Genomic DNA, 23185 nt, shown 5'->3' on the forward strand with positions numbered 1-23185 from the left:
CTGCCTAAGTAGAGGGGTGCTTTCGTGGAGGACATTCCAAGGAACACTAGCTCGTATACACATTACACATGGAGAAAACTACGAAAACGCGCAGGTAGCCAGCCCGTCCGAATTACCAGTGCACAGCGTAATTCCGCCCATTACAGCATTCTATTCCTGAAGACTTTGTTTGAAAACAAGTATGAGACCTCTTCAATAATCAAGTATTTGTCTAGCTTGTAGACTACAAAATTGTGAACTACAAATTAAGTATTCTACTGCATTTAAAAGTAGGTTATATTTCTCTATTTATAAATATATGTTTTGGTTAGCATATTTGTAAGTACCTCTTTCACTTGGAATATATTTGTAGCAGTCCATCTAATTCCAATCGGAATTATGTTTTTTGTAAGAAATGCCGTAGAAGTTGAAGAACAAACTCTGGCCATTTTTTAGACGATAGCACACTGAAATAGGACCAAAATTTTTACTTTTAAGAATTCATTTATTTGACGTGCATGAGCCAAGCCATAATTATTATTTACCTCTGTACGGCGATAGCGTTAGATGTAAAGCTGACAACGTGATTTCACTTTTTTCGGATCGCGAGTTCGAAGCCCATGCTCTTTTCCCACCTTTTTTGCAACTTTCTTAGCTCTGTGTTCCAATTTGATCTATATTTGCGTCTCATAATTTATTTCTATTGCTATGCGCATTAAATATAATGTTTTATTTATGTTATTTATTTACATTTTCTCCGCAAGAACTTATTTTTAAAGTTATAATACGAATTTAAAGCATAATCCCTGTACATATAATATACATGTTTTCGTTTCACTTTTAAGTGAATGTACATACATACGCTGCGACTTTCGGATGTTTCCAGCTCTAACCTTTCACTACCAATTAATGTAAGGCAGCTTTAATGCCCTAAACATTTTTAATAAAACATTCTTTAAAAAATTTAAAATGATTAAAATTCAGTCCTCTCCACCTGAAGTGCAGCAATTATTTAATTAAATAATTTTATTTTCTTTACCTTATATATGTACATACATATAAAGAGAAGAAAGCTTATTTTTATAACTTTCACTGTAGAAAAGATATGAATTTAAAATTTTTAAATTGAATATTTTATGGATTATGCATTTTAAAACAAACGAGATTTTTAATAAATTATCCAGCGATTACACTGAAGAAATTGATGCTAAAATTTTGTATATCTGTTTTTGATAAACATTTTGGCATATTTTAAAAATATATAATCTCACATGGCAGTCAGTCGTATATAAGCACAGCAAATTTTGTGTAAATATTGTGAATTTTTCTTTACAGTTGTGATTTTAAAGTACCAGCTGTTTTTAAATGCGTAACTTTTTTATTTGTTTTCCACTAACAGTATGTTATAGTTTTAATTGTATATTATTTAATAAAGATTTAAGGCTTCTAGAAAAAAGCAAAGAAATTTTTAAAAATTACTTCAGCTTCTATGCAATTAGAGAGTTCATAATGTGCATTATAACCATATCTAAAAATTGCTAACTTGCTTTACTTTCACAGTTCATAAGCAGAAATAAAAATTTCCAGTAAAATCGAATTTTAGTATCTGAATCCCGTAAGTTAAATACAGAGACATCTGATGGCAATAAATGCAATCGAGCACCGAACTTACGTATACGCAAGTCCAACACAGTGTAAACTGTCATCCGTCTGCGTATGAGTTTCTCCTAATGACGCTACGCCCTAATGGAAACGGGCCTTTAGGGTGTGTGTCTGTATTAAAAGGCAAGAGGTACAAACAATGTAAGCCATGACTTTACTTTCCTCCGAACATGGCAAGAAACCAAGATGCTGTTCCCGACTTCTTGAACCAATATTTTTTAACTAAGGGTGGTGTTAGGATAGTTTGTTTTTCAACACAAACTTCAGATTGGTTAAAGTAAATATATATGGTTTAAGTCTTTTTTTTGTAACACTTTTCCTAGGGAAGTTCTCACGGCAGCGTTTGTAACTTACAGTTTTTATTGCATTTTCATCACACATTTGCAACATTTGCTGAGATGTGAAGCAAAACTAATCTGTTTGGCCAAAAAATTGCGAATGTTCCAATTATCACGCAGTTGTACATGGCGGAATAAAACGGAAATGTAATGCCAACACAACTGGTTGCCAAAGTGTTATAACTCAGAATTAGTTCGAGGATCACTTGCTTTCGAACATAGCAGAGCTCGTATGGGAAAAGAGAAACTTCGAAGACAAGCAGTCTGTTTTGGTGGAACTTTGAATGCTTTTCTCAAACAATACCAGCCGGAAATTAGCGTGTTTAACGATCTGATTTCGAGTATATATACTATATAGGGTGGGGCAAATAAAAAAAGCTCGCAAAACAGTAACTCTGTTCTTGGGGCCACTTTTATTTGCCCCACCCTGTATTTTATTTCCAAATGCGCTAAACAGATTTTTGACAGTGTGTGTCGGCGGCTGTTGGCTAATACAAAAACAATAATTAATAGCTCTGCTTCTATCCACATATGTTGTAGAATGATTGCATACAGCTAAATACTGCAAAAAAGCTTCTCTTTGACATTAAGGAAACACGTAAACGTTAATTTTCACTCGTTCTAAAATAAAGGTTCAAAGGAAGAAATACAGAATAGGTATTCTATCGGACTATCCCATCTGTACGGAAGTTTTTTCCCCTCCGTGCGCCATCTGTTACCGTTTTTGATGTTTGAACGATACATAAAAGATTAAGCACCTATATTAAAAATTTTATGCCAAAAACTACATGAAGTTATTTGCGAATTTTGTTTGAAAAAGCAGTACATTGTTAGTTTTTATGATCACAATATGAAGCAATATTTTATCCATATCTACTAGATTCCTCGTATCACGCATGTAGAAATCTTAAATTTATGCACGTATTACGTAGAAGTAATCATCAATGGTCAATACGGTTAAGCAAATTTACGTCTAATTTAGTAGAAATAAGAGATTGTCCTTGAGTTCACAAAGTTTGATTTACTTTTTTTACGGGAAAGTACACTAAAGGTATCAGCCTAAGCGGAGGGATGTTTTTGTGGAGCACTTTTTTTGAGAAACTGGCTCTTTATACCCATTATACACGAGATAAACCATGGAAACGCCCATGCAGCCAGCCAGTTCGCCGCGAATCCGAGCTCCAGTATTAAGCAACTTTACCTCTCAGCCGCTGGTGACCTTTGAATTCACAAAGAAAACCTGATGCAAGAAAATGTTTACTTTCTAGCAGATTACTTGGAAAGTATAATGAATCCTCATCACTTTGTGCGTACTTTCTTGATAGGATTACCAGTTCCAGCTAACTATTGTAAGTATTTTCCACTGTACAGATTCCACTTAAGATTTTGAAACCTGAAAAATCAATTGTGCTGGAATCCGGAGCACATATCTTCCGTCAGCTTGAACATGAAAACTACTTACACCATGAGTGCAAGCGTAGAACGATGCGATAATTCCGAAAAATTGTATTACCTTATTCTTTTCACTATAATTATTAGATAAATCGAATAATCTTGTCACAGAGCATGATATTGGCCTATACTTTGTTTTCATACAATATATATTACTTAAAATGAAATTAGGGATTTTAAATATGCTTAAAAGAACATTTAAAATGCAGCCCTCATTTATTACAACTTTCTCCAATGAAAGTTAGCATTACAAATGAAAGGAACACAACGAAAATACAAATACTTGATAAGAATACTTAATGTTAAGATCCGTTTAATTAATTACAACAAAGCAAATTAGAGCCCAAGGAGATGGTTACCTTTGTGGTGGCTACTTCCAATGGAAACTGGCTTCACTTATGTTATACACAGCGAAACGTCATGAACACATTCCTGTTGTCAGCTTTTACTTTGGGATTCGAACCACGGCGTTTAAGGTAAATACATTTCTGTTCCTTGTACTGAAACCATTAATTCCCACGACAGCTGTCATTCTTCAGGCATATTTCCTATCAGTGTTGTAATTACATGTAAAAGTTGTTCATTAGGTCCTTAATGTGCCAAATCATTACTTAATTTTAGAAGTTCGATTTATCTCTGCAGAATTCTGAAACTTACCCACAGTCAGCCGAGGAAACTTAGATCAGGAGAATCTAAGCTGAAACCGTGCAACTTCACACCGTTTTGCTGATAAAAACAAAAATGTATCTAACCTACTGCAGGGTCAGAAATACGTAGGAGTCCTAAAAGCTAAGCTGTTTTCAGTAATTTACCAATAATAATTGGTGGGCACAAACGAATCGTGAACAGCAGCTTAACGTGTATAATATCAGACCTCCGTTAAAACATCGTGGTATATACCTGCAGTCTTCACTCCTGTATAAACATCCAAAAACTTAACAAATACCATGCATACTATCATGCTATCGACGCAATTATCTAACGGTTAGTTTTATAGAACTAGTCTTCTAGATTTCAACCTAAACACTCCAATTTAATTAACCCTTTGCATTCGAGCGGTGCCTGTCAGGCTATTCTACCGTATTATGGATCTCTAACAGAGACTGATAAGACCCGATCTACCGGTATCAACCAGAATACAGCTACATCTATACAAAATGATACAGGATAAAATTCCCGGTGTTCAGGGACACCACATGTTCACGGACCGTTATTATACGAGTTACATATTGGAAGAATTACGCAAACAAAAGTGCCACTTAACTGGAACGATCATGACAAATAGAAAGCACCTGCCATGTGAAATACGAAAGCCAAAATTTGAGAACCGAACCACATGTGCATATCGTAAAGGTAATATTTTGGTTCTTGCGTGGAAGGACAAGAGGATTGTGACGGCTTTGACTACTTGGAATAATGCAGGAATAACTCCTGTAAGAAGAACTACGAGGCGGTATTTAAGTCGTTATAAAAAAGCCCGATGTTATTGTAAATTACATCAAATTTATGAGCGGTGTTGATCGAGCCGACCAACTGGCTTCGACATATTGTTTTTTAAGAAAATCCGTAAAATGGTGGCGAAAACTATTTTTTTGGGGGTTTAGAGATCTGCTCCATCAATTCATACATTCTTTATAAATCAGTAAAGAAGCAGAGAAACGAACGGCCGCTTAGTCACCTACAATTATTTGAAAACTTTAGTAGATCAACTGAGGAGAGACTTTCGACCAAAACAACCCAGCACAACTTCTACTTCACACAGCATTTCTGAAGCGATCCGACTAAATGAAGCTGCATATTATTTTGAAGGGGCAAAAAATGATTGCAAGGTTTGTTCCCAAAGAACGTCCCAAAGGCGACAAACTGTATACTACTGTGACACATGCCCCGACAAGCCAAGGATGCATATTGGAGATTGTTTTAAGCAAAATTTTAGAACGTAATGTTTAATACATATGTTTCATTAAGTTAAAAAAAATATGTATAATGTTAAAATATACGAGTTTAAAGTGTTTTATTGTGTCTAAAATTATTTTAAGTTAACAATAAGGAGCTCACGATATAAGCGGGAGTGGCTGATTACTCTCGAGTTGCTGGTTCACCCGACAGAAAAGCGCCTCGAGCGCAAAGGGTTAATAGAATAAATTTTCGGTTTAGAATTTTTTAGAATTTGCTCCCTTCACTCCAAATTAAGCATTTTAAATACTGATTAATGACACGAGTATTTGACACCATTTAACTTATGGTTTGAAATTTTAAGGTCTTAACAATTGTTCTGAGAATATTGTATGAAGTCCTGAAGACCTAAAAATGGCAAGTCTTTTCTTTTACCCCCGAGATCTTAACTGGTGTTTTATTTAAATTTGCTAATATGAATCCAAACTTGTGGCATATAATACTCATCTTTGTAGCTATGTTTTTATATCTTTAGTATACTATACCCTTTATAAATACGCAAAATGCTGCATACTTAAGTCCCATTTTGCACACGGCAAAATAGAATCAGAGATAGATGCGTATTTCATATTTACATAATTCAGGCTAATGAACATTTGCAAAATTTGAACTATTTCGTAAAATAAAGCTGTCCGAAATTCTTTGTGTAGGCTCAGACCTTAACTTTCTGTCCTATAGTTTTTTAATCTCAGAGGCAACTAGCTTCCAGGTAATCCTAAACAGAAAATTAAAACATACCACTCCCTTAAACGAAACTAGATCCTGTCCATTTATGAGAACTCCATCCTTGGCTTTGAAATTCTGCGGTACCGAGACTACACTGGAGAAGTTCTTCACAGAATTTATGGTTTTGTCTCCGTAACTTTTAGCGATGTCTGTCAAGTGCAAACTGTTTACAACATTTGACTCTAAATCCTTCTTGCAGGTCATCTGTTGCATATGGAAATCTGCATCTATAGTCTGAAAAACCAGAAAGGTTTTTAAAATGCTTTGTTACATAAAAAACGGCATTCAAAGAGTGCAAAAATTCACCGAATCATCACTCAGATTAAATGTTAAAGAAAGTTATAATTAATAATGGCACACATATACACAACACCAGTTGCATTCTCTTGCCTGTTCCACAAGTTCTACTGTAGCGTGTTCAGCTTTCTGAACACCGCGAGTCACTTGAGCGATTCTTATCTGGCTATTGGCAATTAAAAATTGATAAAGAACTTTTTTTATAATTAGGAGTATAGAATTTAGTAATAAATCTGAAGTACTATGGTATAATTGGGTGGCATAACGATTTGTGCATTTTATTAAAAATTAACATTCTATCCTTTAACTTTGGGTAGCTAAAAACACTTTTGAAAATATTCTCTAGATTTTTTTTTCATTCAAAATGAGTTTTATTCTGTTATTTGGATACGAAAAAACATTTTTAGCAAAAAAGCGCAGAAATATTTTTTATGCATACCAATATCAAAGACACATACTTCGATTTTCTCATTTGAATGAACTTAATTTGAAGCTACAGTCAGAAAATGTACGTTCTGTTCAAGCTCAACTTTTCGAATGAAATGGGAATTGTTGGAGTACCATAAAGTATGATAATGAGACACTAACTTTGTTTATTTTTTGCAAATTACAATAATTTTTGTTGTTTCGGATAGCGGCTGCCACGTATGGATGCTCGTTATTTTAATTCATGAGAGGAATTTAGGTGTGAACGTTATTCATAAAAATAGACGCTAGCATAGAGGTTTTAAAAAACGCAGAAAACATGTTATGTAACTACATCTAGCATCTTATAAATGTTGATGGTTCCAACTACATTTACGAAAACTCTCGGTAATTTTTTTTCTTTTCGTAGAACAGTGATGTTAAAACAGTAACAATACCAGAATTAAACAAAAAATTATATCCTAGCAATAATCGTCCTAGATCCCCCACATCATATTCAGTTAACAGAGGCATAATTTATTTTTCTCCCGTATTCATACAATCTAACTAGAAAATAAATGCTAAAATATTTTCTTTGCCTTAAGACTTTTCGTATGTTTAAAATTATATTACATCAACGAAAGCGAATTAAAAACATTTTAGTATGAGCACCCATGCTACCTTTTATAGAGCCATTTGGACTTTATAAATAATACTGGTATGCATAACCGACAGGATAAGCAAATTATCGGTTATTTAAAATAATGAAGCAACAACCTCTCTCTCTAAGATGACTTTTTTAAAGTGATCACCATTTTTGAGACTAAGCATCTATATTGAATAACTAGTACAAACATCACTACAGAATACCTAAATTATCCGAAACCTGGGATGTTGCTTAAGTTTCACTGTATTTCAGCTTCACCAATGAACTAACCTATCTTACAAAAATTTGAATTATTGCTCATTCTCCAGTTTGATTAGAATAGTTCTCTAACTGGGAAAATAAAAATATAGAGTTGGTAAACTTAATTTTTTAATAGCATTCTGTATATGAAAGGTGTAAAAAGCACGACTTACGGAAAATTAGAGAAAAGTATGCGGCAGAGTTTAAATATTTGAAATAATATTCTTACTAAAATTAAAATACTTTAATTTCACTTAAAATTAAACAGCATTATTTTATAAAAAGAACACCATCGGCACGTTTGTGGGCAACTCGGCCTCCGCTGCCTTTACTAGCTGAATTCCAGGCGCTGAAGTTATGGAGGACAGCGAGGTTTGATACGCGGAAATTGTGGCGAGTGCTGAAAATACGAAAGACTAGATTTTCTGAGTGGACAACAGCGGCTTTCAGCGTACAAATATACGCTGTAATTAAATTCGCGAGAGGGAGGAATTCTCCACTGTGATAGTTTTTTGCCTAAACGGCCGTTCTGACTAAAGTTTATCGGAGCTAATGGAGTCAGTTTCACGTGTCAACTAGCTCCGCTGTGCGTGCAGTTCAGATTTTTCAACTCGATAATGCATATCGAGAAAAACTAGTTTTGAGGATGGGTTGACTGCGTCAGATGTCTCAGCTTAGGATCAGGGATGTCAAACTCATAGGTACACTTGGGCCAAACAAACAAGGTTTAACTTTAGGCGGGCCAAAAAAAATCAATATTCATAGAAACGTAGATTTATTTCGAATAATACACTAATAAACATTATATTTATATAGAAAAGAAAAAGAAAAATTTAATGTTTACGTCCTGATACTTGACATCTCTTTTCTGCTATTATCTTTCCTATTTCGGGAGAAATTTTGTTTGCAGTGATAACTTTCAACGCTGACCCAAGGTCAGCATAATTAATACGGTTTCTAATAGGAGACTTATTACCTTTCATGACTGAAAATAACTGCTCGCACCGATAAGTGCTACCAAACATGGAAATAATTTCATATGCGAATTTTCGAGTATTTTCAAATCTGGCTGGTAAATATTTGTAAAATTCAGGCAAGCCCACTTCAATGAATTTTGCTTTCAATTTTGAGTTGCATTGAATCTCGATCACCTCTATTTGCATATGCTAAAATCATTAAACCTCGTTTCAAATTCAGTTGTTAAATTTGCAATTTTTTCTGCGTACTTTTGATACGAACAAGTATCATCTAAACTTTATTTTTGACAAATCTAATTACAATTCTAAATAAAAAAACTAACTAAATAAATAAGTATGAAATCCTTAACAATATGAATAAAGTAATAATTAATAATAAAGCAAAGTGCATGCACATGCACGCACCAATATATCGTACAAAACTGATCGGAAAACAGAGACCATGAGTTCGGCCACATTCGGCTATCGGGGGATGCGTACAAGTTCTGAGTGCACGTGTCCCCCAAAAGCCGAAGGTAGCTGAACGCAAGCTACTCACACGCATTTGTAATTCAAGTAGTGTGTGTGTGTGTGTGTGTGTGTGTCAGCTCGCTGTGAGTAATCTAACACTGAATAAATTATCGTTAATTACTTAGCAGTAAACATTTCATTTTTTTCTTCGTCGATGTTATTTTATTATTATATATTATTATTTGCCGATATATTGGCCGGCCCGCAAAAATATTTGTTGTGGGCCGCGAGTTTGACATCCTTGGCTTAGATAAACCCCAGTCTGAAAGGCCTTTAAAAGGCCATTCAAGCTGGAATTTATCTGAGCTAACGAACATAGCTGACCTATCTCCAAAACCAATTTTTCACCATAGGGCAGCAAGCTGAAAAATATGAACTGCAGGCATAGCGGAGCTAGTCGACACATGGAACTAACTTGTTAGCTCAGATAAATCCCAGTGTGAATGACCCCTAAACAACCTATTGACAAAGTCAACTTTTAAACACGTGCTGTGTACTTAATTTTTTCTGTCACCCAGGCGTACTAGAAAGCAAGAAGGCTAATAGCTTAATTTCCAAAAGCTAGACATTTGCAGTAAAGGAAAACACTAACTTGTAGTAATAAAGGCGGATTCATAACTTGTATAAATTGAAGCTGTATAGTTATATAGTGAACTTTTAAAATGCAATTTTAGACGGAAAAATTCGTGGATGGTAGAACCAGTAGAATAAACTGCTATGTGAAATCTAACACGAAGCATCAAAAGAGCTTAGAAAGATTTCAGACACTGAGGAAAAACGTTGGTTTCCGCTTGAATTTATGAAATTTGTAACGCATTAATTAAAGACTAAAATTCCCTCATATGGTATATTTTTAAAACTTGAATAGTTAAGCAAAATTTCTAGAAAAAAAAATCAATGTTAAAATGGCATTGAAAAAAGTGAATAAAACATTTACCTGCTCAACAGACTTCCTCCAAGCAGTGGACTCAAGATCAACGACATTCCTTCCATTTACTCCGTCACTAACACTTAAATTTCCTTTCACTATAACATTGACGAAAACTGTAGAATCGTGTTTCACAACCCCTTGTTCATGCTTCACTATACCTTGTAGTAATAAAGATGGATCTACACCATCTAAGGTGACAAACTCTGTCATATCAATAAAGTCAGCATAGAGATCATCTATAAATACTTTCGTTCCGCCAACGAACTGATTCTCTTTCATTATCAAAATTGCATCTTCACTCAAATCAAGCCCATTTATCTGGTCTACAACAAGATCATTGTACAATTCGAAAGGTGAAGTAAATGCTATGTCACCATAAACAACCTGTTTAGAAGATATGGTCATAATTTGATTTAGAGGAATTTCATTGATTGTTCCTGCAATATTCACATCACCGTGGATGAACTGCGGTACTGTAGAAATGAAAGGACCTGTAATTATTGAAAAACCAATTAATGAAAAGCATGTTTGTATTAAGTCTGCTCAGAATTTCCATCTGAATGCAAAGAGAATGAAACATTCGGTAATGTTAATATTTTATGAAATTTTTTAAAAATTGTTAATCATATGATTGTTTTTCGTAAAGTGATTGTTTTGTAATAGTATTAAGAATTCAAAATTATGGAAGTTGGGATTAACACAACATAAAAATAAATTTCATATAACATCGCAATTACATAGAGGGATTATTAATTGAGACTCAGCTCCTTTTGTATGCAAAAATTGCAATTTCTAAATCCGGCTACTGATGTTTTGACTGTCCTTAATAAAGTATAAACATACAATGCATTAAAAGAAAGCAGTATCACGAAAGTAATTTTTCCCAAGTTTTCGTATTTTAAACTTTCACGTGAAATTCTGGATGGTGACACTTCTTATTACAGGAAATACCATTAACATGCATGCTAATATGTTCGTACTAAAAATAAACCAACCTGGGGAAAATTACGTGAAAACACATACATCAGACTCCGAGAACGATTTTTTATGATCTATATGACGCTTGGCATGGGTGAATTCTAGCCGTACTACATTTATTCAAGAAGTTAAATGAATTAAAACTCAAATTGTTTTTTAAAATGATTCTTAATTTGGAATTTTCTAAATTTTGACCTGCGTTGACTTGGAAACACAGCAGAAATTTTCGATTTTACTCCAAAGATGAATCACTTTTGGTTCTTGTAGGAGCAAATTTCAACATGACTAGAATTCCTTAGATGTGTTGTCTTGAAATGAAAGTAAAATGGGCTTCTACTTATTCGAGCACATTCGTGATTATGAATAAAATACACAGGTTGTTTACATATTATACGTAGATTGCAACGGAAAAGAAACATGTAGTGTAATGAAAACGTTACAGTAACTCGTTACAGTAAACGTTACAGTAAACTTAATTTTTCAAGTGACATATCTAAATATCTTCTGCTTTAAAACAGTAGATGCAATTAAATTTTTGATTAAAAGTTGTTTTTACTCTTTTCTAAGAGAAAGTCTTATTCTATGATGAAAAATGCTGTGAATAGCGTGGCAATTAGCATTTCTAACATCAAAATAAGAAAACGATTTAGCATTTGTTTCATAAGGGAGAAAAGCAACATAAGGATATCTGAAGAAGGTACGTAGTTCTACAGCTATTTTCGAGTATAACGTGTCCTTTCTCAGAAGAAAGTCTTAGACTCTAAGAACAGTTGCAATGTTTTGAAACACATTGTTAGAAGCACATTCATTGCTTTGCCACTTATGAAATTCATTGCTACTTATGAAACTGAATACTAAATATGATATACAAGGAGTGGAGCAAACAAAACTGGGAAACTCAGAACACCTATATTTAGAGAATTTTTCTTTTCCTAAACATGACTAACAAGGAAATTTCTCAAATTTAATATTAGTCTGCCTAAATGTTCCTAAAGATTTCGTCACAACACCAGTTACTTCAAATTTGGAGTATTAATAGCCTGTATGCTCCACTATGCGAAATATCAAATTTCATATTTAAAGATGCTTCATAAGATTATTAAACTCTACAAGCCGTGTGGGATGCAAGTCCTCAAGTCCAACAGGCGCCAGTCTTGAACTTAGTGTTCGCCGAGCCAGTTTGCTTAGAGCAAACGGGATCAGTTTTGTTCCAAAAGTTCAGTTCGTTCCCAACAGAATCAGTATTAACACCCAGGGAGTTCATGAGATTTTAGAGGGGTAAATGATGATCAAAGGTTCGACATCCGAATATGCACCGGCAGTTGGCTGGCATAATCAAAATCTCATTGGTTGCAAAAATTTCAAATAAAATTTTATATTTCAAAAATGAACAATATTTTTTAAGTATGAAATTTTATTCGATAAGGGCAATAGAAAAAACAGCACACACAAAAATGAGAACACTAAAAACACAAAATTAATAAGTTGAAGCAGAATCTCCAATTTTTTCACCCATGACAGGCCAACTTCTCGTCAAGACAAGGACTTCATAAGAAAGGTCTATGGGTCAAATAGCGATTACGTCATTAAGTATGTAGGATAGGTCTTTGACAAGAAACTGTTGTTCTTTTATTTTCTTTGCTATTCTGTGGGAAGGCGTCAAAATTACAACACTGCTGATAAGACTTTTTAATTCGAAAATAGTTTTAAGTTCAAAACAGTAACCAATACGGTTAGAGAATTTATGATCCGTGTTTGGTGCACTAAAATCTTTTAATGAAAACATGCTACCGGTCTGTGGAACAACTTTTCAATCGGCAAGAACTCAATAAAATCTGAACAAGAACATTTTGCGAACATTTAGAAAACTAAGCTGTTGTGGAAACATAAATGAAAACTCCAAGTTTTATGATAAAAGCTCTTTTGCTCTTGTTCTAAATCAACAAATATTATACAAAGTGATAGAATTTAACAGTAAAAATCGCGCTAAGAAAAAGTCTGAAAAGGTATGGTAGATTAATATTTAATCTAACATACTTTCGAAATAAAGAGTTGTCTGGTTTAGAAAATAAATAGGCCGAGAAATAAAACCTTTTGATATTTGTGTAAATACAAAAATGTTTTAACTTTTTCTTTTAAGATAAAAGTACCTACAGCTAAAAGAAATTTTTTACCCGGCCAAATAAACAAAGAAAACAAACAAGAGAAATGCTCATTAGACCTATCGATTTGAAAACTATAATAATTCTTAAGAGGTTGCAGTGTTAGACCAAGAAGAAAAATAATTCAAGTAATTCAGTTTCAAGAAGGCAGAACGAACTAGCAAGTTTATGAGCAAACCATCTACCAACCTTCGTCCTTAAGTACTTCCGACAAAGTAGACATTGATTTATTCTTGCAAACGGTTAATGCGTACAGCCATAATAAATTCTTTTGAAATGAGATTGGAATTAAAAGGTTTAGCCAGGTTTGGATTAATGATTAAGGAATATCGTTAGAGATATCAAGAAAAGGGAATACCATAAAAAAAGTCCTTGGTATTCAAGAATAGGGGACACTAAATTTCTGATTGTCGTTTTGACCATGGAATTCATGATGCATTTAAACCGAAACGAAGAGAAGGAAGGAAAAAAACACTAGCATAAACATAACGTCGGAGGACGAAAGTCTCTAGTGCTTAGGGGTCCTAAAAGTCTTAATCCGGTCCTGGCTCTGCTACGTAGCAAAAATGAAGTTTCAGATAGGACAGCGGCAGTTACTGTCAATGCTGTTTTAAAGATTATATTGCAGCAAGATCAGGAGGAAAAAAAAAATTTTATACGATCTTCTGCCGAAAACTACAGAACAGGCCTTATTATATATATATATATATATAATCTTAATGGTTAGAAGGACAGGACTAAACTCGATATGCTGCCATCTCCTAGTAGCGGTATCCACGGAGATTTTATTTTAAAAACTAGCTAAGACATTTGAAAAAAATGGCAGCATCTATTTTAATATTCAAGAAACTGAATAAGGAATTTAATAGTGGAACAAGTACCTTTTAGATCTTGAGCAGTATTCTTCATAACGCTTTCGCGAGCAAGGTGGGAAATATCAATGGCTCCATTTATTAATTTAGTCAAGAAAAAGACATCTGTTACCTCTATAGCAGACGTAAATTCCACTTGGCCATTAATATCATCGCCATCAATCTTAACGATTTTGTGTTGAATTTCGCTTAGGTATTCCTGTGAAGAAAGTTAATATAATTTGAAAACAGCTAATATGAATATTATTACAGTTACATTTATTTATCCGTATATATTCAGAGGGTAAAACGGTTTGACTGACGTCTGAATAGTACTTTTAAAATGAGATTAAAAGACCTGAGCCATTTATGATTGTTAAACTTCTTGTGTATCTTTCAGATGATTACTGATCAACTGCATATTGCAGATACATTATAAACCTGTGTTTGCAGGAAACGAATAATATACTTCTTGTCACTCATCTATCACAAGTACTTATCTATTATACATAATGCTGTCGACCTAAAAGGATGTTAAAATTAATAATAGGGCTCAAGTTTCATCGGAACGCTTTAATTTGATGTGCTAGACTTTTAGAAAATGTTCAGTTACGAAACACATCGCAGAAAAACTAGTACAAGCTGTCAACCAGCTACTTTCATCCTCAAAATAACTAGAGAGTTTATCGTGCAAAGTACTCAATGGCTAAATGCTTTAAAAGAGGATTGGATTCGATTATTGTAATTTGGCACAAAACCTATCAAGGTTATATGCGCCAGACAAATGGTAACAATGCGATTAGTTATTTGTATAAACTTCTAGCTTAGGTAAAAAGAGACAGATTACAGTCTATGATAAAAGCTGATATCTTTTAAAAAACAGGTTAAAGTCTATTATAAAAGCCAATATCTTTTAAAAACAGAAACAAATTACGTTGATGTGTTTTTTCAATTAAATTTCCTAAGTCCAGTTCTGAACAATTAAAATGTTTTTGGCGAAAATAATTAAAACTCTGGCATTCCACCAAGATTTGATGAACTGTCAGATCTACATTGCAGTTTGGGCAGCGGCAGCTGGGATTCTTTTCTCCCTTCAGAAGATACTCATGGATCAGGCGACAATTGCCAATTCTCAGTCGAGTCAAGAGGACAACCTCCCTTCTATTAGCATTAGTATCCTATGGTGGTTGTAACATTTCTCAGCTTGCTATATACTTTGTCATCCCATTGCTTCTGCCATTTGCTGAGAATTTTGCTTTTGACAAACCCTTTGATGTCTGCTAGTGGAATCTGAAGATTGTACATTGTGGTTGCGGTTTTAGGTTCAATATCCGCCAATTCATTCCCCTTAATGGCAACATGTGCAGGGATCCACGAATAAAGAATCTGGTATCCTCGAATTTTTAAAGAATGATTCAACTTCAGGATTCTGGTTTTAACTGGGTGAGTACATTGAGCGTAATTTTCCATGACATTAAGGCACTCATGGAATCTGTAGATAATAAACTTTATGTACTTTTGTTTTGAAAGGTAAGTCAAAGCCATATGGATTGCAGTAAGCTCAGAAGTAAGGACAGAGCAAACTGTATGTAATCGAACGCCTACTATTGTTTTCTCTGTGACGAAAGCTGCACCAACGTGATCCTGGGATTTTTATCCGTCTGTATATAGAGGGATATTAGAGGGATATATTTCCTATATTTGTTTCTATGTTAAAAAAATCTACTTGTAGATGATTTCGTTAGTTTGTGATTTACTCCAGTGTCGAAAAGTATCCAGAGAATGGATTCTCCAATCCTCCCAGGGAGGAATTCCAAAAAAATCCTCCACCTGTATATCTGTATTGGACAAATTATACTCCTCCACCAAAGCACTCATCCGCAAGCCGAAAGATGGGACACATGATGGTCGTGTCTGATATAAACGGAAGTATTGGTCATTAAGCAATTTTGACCGCGTAGAATTTTTGGTTTGTGATAAGACTGAAATAATGCTTAAAACAAAGATTTTTCACGTCTTAACCGCAGGGAGGTCTCGTTACTTTCCACATATAAGCTTTCCACTGGAGAAGTTCTAAAGGCACCAGTGCATATCCGAAGTGCTTGGTGATGTATCGGATCAAGTTTGGCTAATACTGAAGGCCTTGTCGACCCATAAATGATTGATCCATGATCTAGTTTCGAACGAATGAGAGCTCTCTATATAAGAAGCATTGAGCCTCGATCAGCACCCCAAGAAGTATTTGACAGTACTTTCAGAATATTCATAGTTTTAAAACATTTCTTTTTTAGATAGGTAATATGGGGAAGTAACGTAAGCTTATGGTCAAATATCATTCCTAGGAATTTTATTTCCTTTTCTACAGGAATCAGCACATCTTGCAGATAAAGTTCGGGGTCAGGGTGAGGAATTTTCTTTCGACAGAAATGTACACACAGTCTTGAGTAGAAAATCTAAAACCATTTTCCTGCGACCATTTAACAATTCTATTGAGAGATGTCCGCAGTTTACACTCAATGTCTTTCAGATCTTCTCCCTGGCAACTGACTTTCAGGTCATCGACGTAGAGCATATCCTGGACTGCTGGAGGCAGTTGTTTTAAAATAGAGTTAATTTTTATACTAAATAATGTAACACTTAATACACTTCCTTGCGGAACGCCCTCTTCTTGATGGAACATGTCAGAAAGTGTATCGCCTATCTTCACATGAAACTTCCGATCCTGTAGGAAATGTTTGATGAATATCGGCATGTTTCCTCGTAAACCATTGCTAAATAGATCACGAAGGATACCGTATCTCCAGGTGGTAGGATAGGCTTTCTCTATATCAAAGAAAATGGAAACAATGATTTCTTCTAACGAACGCTCTACGGATACCTATTTCTAAGAGTAGGATATTATCGACAGTTGCTCTTCCTTTTCTAAAACCGTTCTGATAAGGGGAGATACAATTATTTGTCTCTAAATAATAGACCAGACGAGTGTAGACCATCTTTTCAAAGAGTTTGCAGAGGCAGCTAGTTAGAGAGATGGGGCGGTAACTTGAATTAGTAGGTTCTTTTCCCGGTTTAACAATGAGGATGACAAAAGCTGTTTTACAAGCATTTGGAAAGACTTGTTCTTTCCATACTCTATTAAAGAGAGAGAGAGGATGGCTGCCAATGACTTGGAAGGGAGATGTTTCAGCGTAGGATAGGCAATATCATCTGGACCAGGACATGAATTTTTTTTGTCTGCAACAGAGCTCTTTTCAGTACAGTCACAGTAAAATCCTGATTATATGGTTCAGTATTGGGAGATTTAAAATTAATTAGTTGTTTTTCAATGCATTTTTTTGCGGAAAGAAATTCAAGAGAGCAGTTACTACTGTGCGAGACGGCTGAGAAACTCTGTCCAATAGCGTTGGCAATTCCTTCCCTACTAGTAACTGCTTCACCACTTGCCTTTAAAATGGAAAGTGTAGATACCGGACGCTTTCCGGACTCTCTCCCAGACCTTCTTACTCGAAGTTAAAGAGTTAATCGAAGTTACATATGAGATCCAAGAATTCTTCTGACTTTTCCTTCGCACCTGCGGAGCTTTTGCTTTAGCTCTTTTGAATATTATGAGATTTGATTCTGAAGGATATCGCCGAAAAATGCTCCAAGCTTTCCTTTGTTTTCTGATGGCATGCTGGCATTCAGGATTCTACCAGGGCTTTGGGTACTTTGGCTGTTTTACCGACTTTTTGGTATACATATATCGGCTGCTTGAATAATTTTATCTGTAATGATCTTCACAGCGTGATCAATGTGCACATTCTTTACTATTTCTTCAGCGAAAAGAGCATAATATATGAAAAAGTCCCAGTCGGCTTTGTCCAACAAAAAGCGTGGTGTTCTAGGTATAAAAACACTCCTATTTCCTGTAATGCTTATGATAATAGGAAAATGATCGCTATTATATAGATAATTCTCGACATTAAAGAAACAAAATGGCAAAAGCTGTGGAGAAACAATAACAAGGACAGCTTTAAAAGAGATTCTATCGGACAGCTCGCATTACATCGCATAAAAAAACTCATGCAATACTAATCTGTACCTAATCGCGTCTAATATTTTATGTTGCAACTATACTATCACGTAAGCATCAAGTTTTAACAAACAGCTTTTATCACCACTCAACTAGCCTTCCTATTTGTCAATTATTTCTTTACCCTATACTGGCACAGAAATTAGCTCCAATTTTTAGATATTATGCATTTTGCAACGGTATACTTGTAAAAACATACGCTTATATTTGTGTTCGTCTTGCAGAACTCCTTTTTCTTTTCATGTTATTTTCTAAACACATGTTCCTTTTGTTAAGCTGTTCTTATTTATGCATTTAAAGTAAATTCTCAGTGGAAACACATAGGCGTAATCACTAGAAATGCTCATCGTAAGGGAGTCGCAACTTTGTCACAGTTGAGTGGTCTTACTCCCTACTATTCTTAATACAAACTTAGATTATTCCCTTTCTAACCACAATTTTACTTTTATTTTCGACGCTCATTTGCAACTAAGAAACAAAATGCTATTCAGCGGAAGTCAAACTTTTCTTACTGCAAAAGATCAATATTTTCTAGCGTGTACATAAATAAAAAGGAAACAAAACTTTCATTTAAAGCTTAATATAATATCCGATTTGATACCGTGTAGTGATTTGTTTATTGAACAAATGAACTGCTCATTGGATAAAAATGGATGAAAACAGTTGGTGTCTGATTACTCCTCGAATCGGGATTCAGTGCCCTCTCAGAGAATTTAAATGATAATCTTGTCATAAACATGAAGTAGATTATCGCAGTAGTTGAATGAAGTAAACTCACACATCTTTCTCAAGTTTTCCAATGAAAAGGACAGTAAAAGGGTATTTCATAACATGGAAAGTTCAAAACTAGCTGTTGAGAAAATTAAATTCGAAACTTACTCCATTCGTTTGTTCATGTACATCAATAACGTCTGCTTTGAGAATAAGCATGGTTTTAAGACCCATAATCTGTTGATGTGATTTTGTAGTGACAAAATGATCGACTGGAATATAGTTCAGGTTCTCGGTTCCCAGGTTTGCTACGTGTACATCAGAAAATTTCAATTTTCCTGTAACATTATGTTCTCCTGTCAACAGCAAAAAATCTAAAAGAAATGTATAAAAATTTTTAATTACTCTTTTTTTGGTATTTAGCAAACTATCTATATTCCCTTACTGCTTGCCATTAAGAGTAAATTGAAATTTATACAAGATTTCCAGCTTACCGTTAGTGTCAATTCCATTAAGCTTATCCAATTGGAAATTTCCACCGTATATATTTGCAACAACGGCTTCCTCTAAGAATCTTTGGTCTCCTGTCTTTTTAAGTGCATACTGATCTAACTTTGAAACTTGAACTCCATTAATAATTACATCAATATACGAGGATCCCAGATTCAGAGATGGTATAAAAAGCGAGTCGCTGAAATGTTTTGCTCCTAGAAAGAAATACGATGCATTTTATTGCTGAGAATTCTGTTTAATATAACGTGAAAATCTAGAGGAGCAAAGTTTGCCAGAAAAGCAAGAATACAGAGGCCAAGTCTATTTAACAGTAAATCGCTAGCTCGCTAAATAGGCGAGATATCACCAAGCTGGCTATGGTTTTGCCTACTAATTTTTGTCGCCCAGTTTGAAAAGTAATCGCCGAAAGTTCCCAAACTTGGCGACATTTCGGTCGGGTCCCTATACATAATTAACTGTATCAAGCCCTTATAACTTATGTTACCAGTAATTTCAAGAAATGGAAAGTACTCGAAATTTCTCATCGGCCAGGATAAAATTCTATAAAACTGGAGAGGGCATCAGTTTTCAGTTCAGCATTGACTTCGATGCATTTACATATCCGTGCGAGTTTCGCTCTTTAGATGCGCAGTCTATTACGAACCAGTATGCACGCAATAATATATTATACTTCGATACAGTCTCTCCTATTGGAATCAGTTATAGCAAACAATCACACCTAGATTTATGACCAATTTGAAGGACTTTAAAAATTAGTTTTGTAAAATTCATACTATCTTATACTTATCATAAAATAAAAAGTATTATAGAGTACGCATCTGAAAGTGCTTAATGCTTTAAAAGTTTTTTCAAAAATTTAGGAAGTGTTAAAGGCTAATTAGAATTAACTTTAGATTAAAACTTGAACGCTAGCTACAGGTTTAGAAACAAAACAGACAGAACTTTAATGAACGGATTATATAAAAGAACCCACTGCATGAATAAACACAAGAAAAATTTACATATTTTAAGTAAGCTTTCTACCTAATATTAAGATTTTTCTACATAAATACTAAGGGCAGTTTAACTTTCAGCTGTTTTAGTACCGTTTTATATCGAGCGAAATTGGTGCAGTTTCTGATAATCCGTGTGCTTTTAAATAACAGCTTAAAATTGTATCTATGACTGAATTTTGTAGGTGGTTGGATTAGATCCTATGGCGTCAAAATTACTATTATTCAAACATACAATCGGTTAATCATAGAAATCAAGATATTTTAAATAATTTATATTACTACTGTAAACGATAGATATATTAATACTAGAGTCATATTCCAGTGGTAAAGAGAACAAACTGTTACTAAACTTGCTCAAGTGCCTGGAAGCCATGCCATATTATTTAACGATAGAGATGCTTAATCTTGTAATCCTAAAGGTAAATTGAGTGTTCAGGAAAATGAGACTGAATCAAACGAACTTTCTAAACCTACTGCCAGACTTGTTTTTCAAGATTTATCGGCTACAACAGGATTTCTAAAAATAATTATATCGTAATACTACATTTAGGTTATTATGAAGTCAAATTCTAGTACCAAACTCACGGATAATAATTACTGCAAATTTATAATTTGTACTTTCTCAAAAATGGTTAAATTACTATAAAAATAGTACTATAAAAATTAATTCTGTGGTAAATATCCTACTTACTAGTCTTCCCTTAAGTAAATAGTTAAGCACACTGAATACCAGGAATGAGACATTCGAATCCAAGAATTCCGCGAATCTTTGAAAAATTAACAATTCGAAAACTTAAGAGTTTTAGCAAAAAAAGCTATTAAAACACTTAAGCTTTAAGCTATTAAAAACTCTTAAGTAAAAACTTAAGTTATTAGCTTTACTGATGCTTATTAGAATGAATAATTAAAAAGAAAGCTACTATTGGAATTTCAGTTGAACTGGATCGCCTGTATCACCTCTTCACGACCTTAAATGCTAAACTCGTAATTTTCTGAAAAGAATTTAGCCTTTCATATTTAATATTTATGAATATTAACTTTAAATAATATTTCTCCTTCTACACTTCATATGTTTAAAATAATTTCGGGAAGTCAAACTTAAAATTGTTACTTAAATGCTTTCTTAAACTATTATTTAACAGTAATTTGTAAGAATATATACCTTCGAGATTGCAAAATTTTAATTATTACTTTTATTAAAATTTCATTTGTATCTTTTAAAATGTATGTAGATTCATATTTAGAAACCGCTGTTATTTTTCATTAAACATACTTCAACTTTTGTTTATGTTAACTTTGAATGTTTATCTTATTCTTATATCAAGAATTGGACGTTTGAAAGATTGTAGAACATTTAAAGATTCGGATTCGAGAAACTAAAACTTGCTTCTCCTCTACTAAATAATTTTAAGCATGCGTATTATGCTTTCAATTAGACTGATATGGCAAACTAAAACAGATTTATCTAACCAAGGGTCTAATTAGTTGAATATGGCAGAGTAGCGTATGAGGACTAAATAAGGAGGGAGAGCGGCTTTCAAAAGAAACATACATGCTTTTGTATACATGCGGAGTCTGTCTACTTTGTTAAATGTAGAAGAAAAACATGAAAACGCTAACTCATTCGTCGGCATCTACAAGGGTCATATATTGAAATTATGTCAGCAGATTATTGATCTAATATTTCATCAATATGTCTAAATGGGAAAAATTGCAGAAATCATGTTTTGAAACGGTCAGTTGACTATTCCATATATCTTACCTCGAATTTCTTGAAATTTAGACTTAAGTACCGCATTCCCCAAATTTTGCCAAGTGCTTTCAATTACGTCTTTCACTTCCTGAGTACCCTTGGCAACATGCGAGGAGAGAAATTCTGGTGCAGGCCTCCGATCAGCTATTATCACAATTTCCATTACCTCACTGTCTTTAGGAGAAAGTATTTCACCTGAAACGAGAAATGGTAAGTTTGCATGCCTTTTTCATTAAGTTTTCACTGTACAGTTTCAAAAGAGCTCAAAATATCTTTAATCCCTTCTCAGAATATTAAATATTAATTCAAAAAGAGTAAGACATTAGCTCAGTATTAATAAATATTAACTAAAATTGTACTGCACTTGTTTGCACATTTCTTTTTCCAAATTAGTTGAAGCTTATTTAACGGTATTTGAAAGAAAAAATTAAAATACCAACTCTGCTAAGTGAAAATTAGATTATCTTAGTTTAGCATCAGCCTAGAAATCTTTCCTCCCCATACGAAATAAAATATTTTGGTGGCCCCCACCTTCCTGTAATTCCTAGTGGAGAATATAGTGCTATAAATATCGAAGCTCATGACATTTGTGCACTTTGTCTCGCTCGAAAACTTTCAAAACTATCAGAACTCTTATTTTCTTTTACTTTCCTGGCGAATTACTACATTAGATAGCGCATTATTTCTTACAAAATCCTGATAATGAAAATTTTATTCTTAAGAGAAAAATATTGACAAAAATATTACCGACGACCGCGAGGTAAGGTAAGTGAGAAACTTCAGAAACTCTGAATTTTGCATGTTTAATTTTACACTCAAATTTGTTATAATTTATATTCAGATTTGAGTAATTAAGTTTATCTTTGTTCAGCGCGGACAGTATAAAGCAAGTTAATTGAACTGTTTCAGATAAACAAAGAAACCTGCTTTCTCTTAGAATAGTTAGCAGTTCCAATATTGCCATTAAAATTTCGAATATAATTCAACCAATATTTAAAATGTTCAACAAG

The 23185-nt window shown here is 33.9% G+C and overlaps 1 protein-coding gene and 1 long non-coding RNA gene across 3 annotated transcripts in view; one reads left to right on the forward strand and one right to left on the reverse strand.

The window, feature by feature from the left end:
• Nucleotides 1-23185, reverse strand: part of LOC118193570 (uncharacterized) — a 104448-nt gene that overhangs the window by 64322 nt on the left and 16941 nt on the right. Inside the window, exons 10-15 of the mRNA XM_035364676.2 lie at nt 22185-22370; nt 19409-19621; nt 19083-19288; nt 14162-14351; nt 10147-10631; nt 6126-6347 (exon numbers count right to left, since the gene is read on the reverse strand). Coding sequence (XP_035220567.2) covers nt 6126-6347; nt 10147-10631; nt 14162-14351; nt 19083-19288; nt 19409-19621; nt 22185-22370 — 1502 coding nt within the window. The remainder of the gene's footprint in view (nt 1-6125; nt 6348-10146; nt 10632-14161; nt 14352-19082; nt 19289-19408; nt 19622-22184; nt 22371-23185) is intronic.
• The window catches only part of LOC146996866 (uncharacterized), a 191048-nt gene that overhangs the window by 26290 nt on the left and 141573 nt on the right, over nt 1-23185 (forward strand). The window lies entirely within an intron of this gene.

The sequence above is a fragment of the Stegodyphus dumicola genome, chromosome 6 (genome assembly GCF_044657685.1).
Source record: "Stegodyphus dumicola isolate Sdum_Otavi_A_Nest chromosome 6, ASM4465768v1".
Taxonomy (NCBI): Eukaryota; Metazoa; Arthropoda; class Arachnida; order Araneae; family Eresidae; genus Stegodyphus; species Stegodyphus dumicola.